An 8,491-nucleotide genomic window follows, 5' to 3' on the forward strand; every position below is an offset into this window, starting at 1 on the left:
CGCACCATTTGGTATATTTGATATGACTTTAATTTAAGATCACAAGATTTAAAAACCTTCTTTATTTTCTTAAACTCCGTCTCAAGTTAAATTATATCACTTTTTTTAAAACAAAGTAATACTAAATATAAAAATGTATCATTTCTTTTGCGCAAATTGAAAAAGGATGTGTATTGTATAAATTGGAGAGGAAGTGATTAAATTTATTAAAGAAGGTAGGGTAAGTATTGAGAAATTATACGAAGATTCCTTTTATGCTAGTAACATGCAATTAAAGGTCAACCATTCATTAGATTGATCCATTTACCTAGACAACTACAAAAATCCTTTTGCTTGACAAATGACAAGGAAATGTATATATATTCATATGAATATGGTAATGACATGCAATAATTTTATTGAAAAGTCAACTCTATTAGTACTCCATTATAATCATATCATAAAGTATTTAATCTTATCACTAGCCAACTTGTTTAAAGCCAGCTCTTGCATGGAAAAAGTTCAAATCATGCATGGTAGTACTTCATAGCTAATTAGTATTATAAATAACCAATACGTGTCGCACAACAATACCATCAAATCAAGAAAAGAAAATACTACAATTTGTGTGTACTCAATTTTCAACAATTAATGGCTTTCCCAAGGCTAATTTTCTTGTTAGTTCTTGCAATAATTCCTCTTTGTAATGCACAAGGCTTGAAACTTGGCTATTATGAGAAAACATGTCCAGGAGCTGAGGCTATTGTGCAAAAAACAACTTCACATTACATCTCTAGAGCACCAACTCTAGCTGCTCCTCTTCTTAGGATGCACTTTCATGATTGCTTTGTCAGGGTACGTAATTAAATTTGATTTATTTTGTTTTCATTTCCATCTCCATATCCTATTATGAGTAAGTATAACCACTACTAGAAACAACCGGTCTTTCCCATGATTTTCCACATAACTAGCTCACTGGGAAAATGCATGGTGTGAAACAGATTTTTGACATAGTAGAAAACTTCCTAATAAATTCTTTTTATATGAAAACAATATTATTGTTTTTTTTGTCTCACCAATGTTATTTTGAATTACCATGTTATTAGGTAATGTTAATTACTTATCATAGAGATGTAACCTATAGTGTAAACATACCATGTGTTTGTGCTTGCGCACCCATTAACTTTTTAGTAATAACTTCAACTTTTTTATACTTGTGACATCAACTCATATCATTATTCCGTTTTATAAAAATTATTTGTACAGGGATGTGATGGATCTGTATTGCTAAACTCAACAAAGAACAATCCAGCAGAAATAGATGCATTTCCAAATCAATCTCTTAGAGGATTCCAAGTAATTAAAGCTGCCAAATCTGAATTAGAACAAAAGTGTCCTGGCGTTGTTTCTTGTGCTGATATTCTTGCTTTAGTTGCAAGGGATGCAATATCATTGGTAATTATTAATTAAAGACAAATTATGTTAATAATTAAGAAGAAAAAAATTATTGTTAATTTTTACATTAATTAAGGTTTTCTAATTTTATAGATTAAAGGACCATATTGGAATGTTCCTTTGGGAAGAAGAGATGGAAAAGTATCAATCATGTTGGAAGCCCTTTCCAATTTACCACCTCCTTTTGCCAATATTACTACTCTTAAAGCTCAATTTTCCTCTGTTGGTCTCAATGCAAAAGACCTAGTTGTTCTATCAGGTAATATATATTAGGGGTGTTAATTGAACGGATTGAACTGAATTTTAATAGATTGTATAGTAAATTAAAAATTGGATCATAATTCAATCTGGTTAACTCTTAATTTTAACTTATTTGTTTGTTCTCTTATAATTTGTTTATTATTATGTTCTACCGTTTAAAAATGAATGACCTCCTTTTTTTTAGTTCGTTTAAAAAAGAATGATTTCTTTCTTTTTCGGTAACATTTTCACTTTAGCTTTTCATGTGACATGTGTAAGGCCACAAGATTAAAGGACAATTTTGTACATTTGACATAACTTTAATTTAGCACCACAAGATTCAATAGTTTTCTTTATTTACTTAAACTCTATTTCAAGTCAAACTAGGTCATTCTTCGTGAAACAGACGAAGTATCTAAAAAAACAATTTCCTTATTATATAACATAATAAAAAAATTTCATAAATTAACCAATTGCATGTTGTTCAGGAGGGCATACCATTGGAAATTCTCATTGTTCATCCTTCACAAGTAGAATATACAACTTCACAGGCAAAGGGGACACTGATCCAACTATGGATGCTAACTATGTTGCACGTTTGAAGAGTAAATGCACCTCAGTTAACGACGTGAAAACCATAGTTGAGATGGATCCAGGAAGTTTCAAGACATTTGATGGAAGTTATTATAGTCTTGTGGCAAAAAGGAGAGGGCTTTTTCAATCTGATGCCGCCCTACTCGATGATAATGAGACTAAAGCTTATGTCAAATTACAAGCTATGTCTCATGGATCGACCTTTTTCAAAGATTTTGCTGAATCAATGGAGAAAATGGGAAGGATTGGAGTTTTAACTGGCAAAGCTGGTGAAATTAGGAAGCATTGTTCCTTCATAAATTAATTTAACTAGGGCAAATTATCTCTTCATATCTTTCTCTATGTTTTCCTTTTTTAATTTGCCTTCTTGATTATCATTATTTTTTCCTTGTGGTTTAGTTATTTGGTCTATGACATTAATATTCTTATATTTGATTATTTATATGTACTCCTATTCGATATAATAATAATAATAATAATAATAATAATAATAATAATAATATTAATAATAATGATTGTGGTTGAATTATAAATTGTAATGCAACATTGTCTGTTTTTATTCATGATACTTTTTACGTCTCGATTTGATAAACATAAACACTTTTCTTATATTATCCTTTTTTTTATATTAGAAGTTTAAGAATGAAAATATGGATTTTAAAATGTATGACCTAAAATAAATATATATAGAGGTGAACTAGACATAGACAACTTGCTTAGAAGTGTAACATTATTGACTTTAGCCAAGGCCTTGGTGAAGACATTTGGAATCTGTGGTAATGTGATGGAGTGCGATCATTCCTTGCTGAAGCTTGGTTTTAATGAAATGACAGTCTATCTCTACATGTTTAGTTCTTTCACGAAATACTAATTTTTTAACAATGAGTATTTTGCCTCACTGTCACAAAAGACACGTACAGGCAAAGAGCCTTTAACTATCAACTCAGCAAACAATCTTTCAAGCCATAATGGAGATCGAAATGGGTTTGAAAAAGAATACACAATGTGGACTAGTCATGGAGAAATTAATAATAGTTTTTATGTATTTCAACATTATGTTTCTAGTGAAAGTAGTAGTGAAAATTATAGAATGCATGACATGGTTCAGGATGCGTTTGGGATGCATTATAATTTTGAATCTGGTAATCAAGGTGAAGAAGCTCCTAATGCTGAATTTAAAATTTTCTTTGAACAATTGGAAGCTGCTAGTCGGCCTTTATATGAGGGGTGTCCACACTCACAATTGTCTATTGCTGTTTGATTATTAAGTATAAAATCAGATTTGAATGTTCCTCAAGGGGCAATGGACTCTATGATTGAGCTTATGCATGATTTAGTTGACCCAAATCTAGGATACCTGATAATTTCTATAAGGCAAAGAGGTTGGTATCAAAGTTAGGAATGCCATCGATAAGATTTCATTGTTGTGAAAATGGTTGCATGTTATACTATAAGGATGATATTGATCTAGAATCGTGTAAGTTTTGTGGAAAATCTCGTTTATAAGCGGACTCCTAGCGGGAAGAAAGTTCCTATTAAGGCGATGCATTACTTATCTCTTATATCAAGGATAAAGAGGTTGTATGCATCTAATAACTCTGCTCCTCACATGAGATGACACCATGAAAATAGAAGACCACCTAGTGTTATGTGTCATCCTTCTGATGGAGAGGCCTGAAAGCATTTTGATAGAACATATCAACAGTTTGCGGCCGAACCAAGGAACATTAGATTGGGTTTATGTTCAGATGGATTCACGACACATTCTGTTTCTGCTGCACCATATTCTTGTTGGCTAGTATTTGTAATACCATATAATCTTCCACCTGAGATGTGTATGACTAGTCCATATATATTTCTCAATTGTGTCATTCCTGGCCACGAAATCCAAAAGTTTTGATTGATGTATACCTGTAACCTTTGATTGATGAGTTGAAACAGTTGTGGATTCATGGGGTTGAAACATTTGATGTGTCTCTTAAGCAAAATTTCAAATTACGGGCTGCCTTAATGTGGACTATTAATGATTTTCCTACGTATGGAATGTTGTCAGGGTGGATGACAGCGGGAAAGTTGGCTTGTCCTTACTGTATGGAAAATACTAATTCATTCACTTTGAAACATGGTCGTAAATTGTTGGTTTGATTGTCATCGACAATTCTTGCCAATGGATCATGAGTTTAGGAGTATAAAAATGCATTCAGAAAGAATACTGTTGAACAAAGTTGTCCACCTCCAATCTTGACCGGAGAACAAGTTTGAGAGAGGGTTCAACACTTTCAAATGGTTACAGAAGAACAACCATACAAATTTGATGGGTATGGTGTTGCACATAATTGGACAAAACAAAGCATATTCTGGGAGTTACCATATTGGAAGGATAATCTTCTTCGACATAATCTTGATGTCATGCATATTGAAAAAAATTACTTTGATAATTTATTCAACACATTAATGGATGTCAATGGCAAGACAAAAGATAATGCTAAAGCTAGAATGGACTTATCAGAATACTGTAGGCAAAAAGAGTTATGGTTGTAAGAGAAACAGAACAACAAGTTCTTTAAGCCTAAGGCTAGTTATTCATTTACACTGGATCAAAAGCATAAAATATGTGAATGAGTCGAGCAACTTAAGATGCCTGATGGACATGCTTCAAATTTGGGAAAACGTGTCGATATGGAGCATGGAATATTACATGGTATGAAAAGTCATGATTGTCATGTCATCATGGAAACATTACTCCCCATTGCGTTTAGTGGCTTGCCCGATAAAATTTGGAAACCAATGACTGAAATTAGTTTGTTCTTCAAGGACTTGTGTTCTAATACGTTAAGGGAAGAAAACCTAGTTCAGATGGATCAGAATATTCCTATAATTACAAATAAGTTGGAGAAGATTCTTCCACCTGAATTTTTCGATGTAATGAAGCATCTTCCTGTACATTTGGTGCATGAAGCACGTCTTGGAGGTCCAGTTCAATATAGATGAATGTATCTATTTGAGAGGTAAGTGTTTAACTTTTAGTATTCTTACATCAATATTTTGTTAAAATCAATGATAATACAATATAATGTAGTATTATTGGCAAGTCTAAACGGGGCTTGAAGCAAAAACATAGACTTAAAGGATCAATGGTTGAATTCCATCTTGCTAGGGAGATAACTAAGTTGGGTTTTTATTACTTCAAAAGTAGTGTGCCATGCTTGCAAAATAGACCCAATTGCCATGACGATGGTGGTGAGACTGGGAAGCCACTATCAATCTTTAATCAACCAGGCAAAGGTTCAAAAAAACATGCAAGGAGGAATCTTAATGCCATGGAGTTTAAGTCTGCATCGACACATGTCTTGTTGAATTGCCCACAAGTTAAACCATTTCTTGAGTAAGTTGTTATTTTTGCAGTAAAATATGTAATTACAAGGCAAAATGACTAACTCAATATTCATCTACTTTGACAACTACTTTGTGCATTTATATGACAATGAAAAAGTGTTTGAGCATTTTTCAAATTGGTTTCAAGATTACGTAAGCCTTATTATATTTTCATAATGCTATCATTATTAAATAAATCTATATTTAATTGATGCTAATTTTCTAGTTTTCAAATATTTATAGGTTTATGACACAAAAAATGGTCAATTTGATCAATTTTTGAAGGACCTTTCTTGGGGACCCATCAAGATTTATTCAATGGACAAGTATCTTGTCAATGGTTTTAAATTAAATACTGAAGAATGCTACAAATATTAAAAAAAAAAAACTAACAATAGTGGAGTTTAGGTGAAAGGTAATGATGGAAATCAAGATGGAGTTGATTATTATGGGGTACTCAAAGAGGTTTTGGAAATGGAATATTCTGGTGGACCGAGTAGATATGGGTATGCCTATGGAATGCCGCAACAAACCTTTCGTGAATTTTCTTCTGAGTTTGAAGAACTAAATAGTTCCTATGATGATGAATCGATGAAGAAAAATTTATCTATGGAGCAAAAGATTGCTGAGCTATCTAGCCAAGTCGAAGACTCGCGGGCTAGGGAAAGGCGAAGGGACTTAGAGTTTGCGGGTCTTAAGGCTCAATTCGATGCATTACTTGCTTCAGGAGGGATTTCCCCTTGTTCCAGTGATGTCACTTTCCCTCCTCGACCCCCTCAATCTCAACCTACTCGATATCCAGTGTATGGTCAACAAAGAAATATGACAGATGAGTCTAGTAGTGATGAAGAAGATGATGATCATGTGACAGACACACTACCACATTAGTGAAGTTTAGAGTTGTGAGTAGATAATCTAAGTTCTTTATTTTATAATTTTATCATGGGAGTTATTTGTTTTGTGAATGCATGATAACATGGAAATATATTATATTAAACTTATGATTGTGGTTTTTGTTTAATTTCGAATTACGTTGAAGGTGAGTTGCAATTGAGTTGATAAGAGAATATTTAGTAAATGTATTGCATCAGTTGATTGTTTGAAGCTCTTTGAGCTTGATTTAGCTAATTAGAGAGGTACTCAATCAATATGACAGGTGATGAAAGCTGCAGAAATAACAATTAGCTACCAGTTTTTTTCCAGGAAAAGAGACCTCATGACTCCTTTTTGCATCTTATTTTCCAGAAATTTCATGAAAAAGACCTCATGAGGTCTCTTTTCTACATTTTTTATTTTCCAAAAATTTTACAAAAAAGAGAGCTTTGAGGTCTCTATTCAACAATTTGTATTTTACAAATGCAGTAAAGAGACCTGATGGAGTCAATTTTTTCATGAATGAGGTCTCTATTACCTGATGAAGTCAATTTTTTCATGAATGAGGTCTCTATTCAGCATTTTATTTTTTACCAATACAGTAAAGAGACCTCGTGCAGTCTCTTTTTGCTTCATGAAAGAGACCTCATGAGGTCTCTATTCAATATTTTATTTTTGCAGTAAAGAGACTTCACGAGGTCTCTTTTTTTAAATATAAAATAAAAACAAATAATATAATAGTGACCTCATGAAGTCACCTTTATTAAAAATTAAAAAAAAAGTAAATTATAAAATTGCAACCTCATGAGGTCTCTTTTTTTAAAAATTCGGAAAATTTATTGGTGACGTCGTGAGGTCTCTAATCGGCGACCTCATGAGGTCTCTACTAAAAAGTCACCTACATTATAGTGACCTACCGTTGAGGTCTCTTTTTTGGTTTCTTTTTTTCGAAAAGAAATCTCATGAGGTCTCGTTTCTAAGTCTCTTTTTACTGTTTTTTTAGTAGTGAGAGCACCCCTTGTGTTTTTTATAAAATAAAGAGTAGTCATTAATTAAGTAGGTTTATCCCTTTGAGCAAAGAATGTTGGCTGATTTATCATATCATTGTCTGCTGGCTTGCTTTTAAGTCATATAATGACTTCCTTAGTCTACAGACCATGTTGTTACTGTCCGGTACAAGTCCTTCTGGTAATTTCATATATATCTTCTCATGTAAATCATAACGGAGGAAGGCATTGCTTACATATAGTTGATACGAATAACCTTTCTTAATGATCAAGGAAATGAGGATCCTAATTGTGGTCACTTTTACTATATAGCATGTCGGGTGTATCCTTTCACAATCAATCTAGTCTTGAACCTTTTTACACTTTCATTTGCTTTATGTTTAATATTGTATACCTTTTGCACCCAATAACATTCTTCCCAACAAGAGTCTTGTGTCTAGCAATATCTAACTTGTGAAGAACTCGTTGAAATTCAATACCATGACTTGTGAAGAACTTATTGAAATTTGACTTGCAAAACTCCAAACCATTATCAGTACAGAGTTTTTTAATCTTCCTTCCAGTTTGGTTACCAACAAGAGCCTTGTAGTTCTTGAACTTAAGAAAAAAATTATTCTTATGTCTCAAGAAATAAACCCAAATTTTGCTAGAAAAATCATCAGTAATGGTCATCATGTAGCGTTTTACTACAAGAGATGGAACCTTTGAAGGCCCCCATAAATTTGAATGAATATAATTAAGAATACCAAGTGTAAGATGTGTAGCTGCTGAAAAACTCACTCTCTTTTGTTTTCCGAATATACAATGTTCACAAAAATCCAATTTTCCTATACCTTGATTACCGAGAAAGCCTCCTTTGCTAAGAAGAATCATTCCTTTATCACTCATATGACCCATACACATATGCCATAAACGAGTGAGATCATTATCAGACAATGAAGTGGAAACTCTTCAGACCCTGTCACAAT

The 8,491-nt window shown here is 32.8% G+C and overlaps 1 protein-coding gene across 1 annotated transcript; it reads left to right on the forward strand.

The window, feature by feature from the left end:
• The first annotated feature begins 578 nt into the window (after positions 1 to 578).
• LOC107019873 (peroxidase 27-like) lies at positions 579 to 2,712 on the forward strand. Its single transcript, XM_015220236.2, has 4 exons — positions 579 to 834; positions 1,246 to 1,434; positions 1,528 to 1,693; positions 2,163 to 2,712. The coding sequence occupies exons 1-4, from the start codon at positions 631 to 633 to the stop codon at positions 2,570 to 2,572; spliced, it is 969 nt and encodes a 322-aa protein (XP_015075722.1). The 5' UTR covers positions 579 to 630; the 3' UTR covers positions 2,573 to 2,712.
• Positions 2,713 to 8,491: the final 5,779 nt, after the last annotated feature.

The sequence above is a fragment of the Solanum pennellii genome, chromosome 5 (genome assembly GCF_001406875.1).
Source record: "Solanum pennellii chromosome 5, SPENNV200".
NCBI lineage: Eukaryota > Viridiplantae > Streptophyta > Magnoliopsida > Solanales > Solanaceae > Solanum > Solanum pennellii.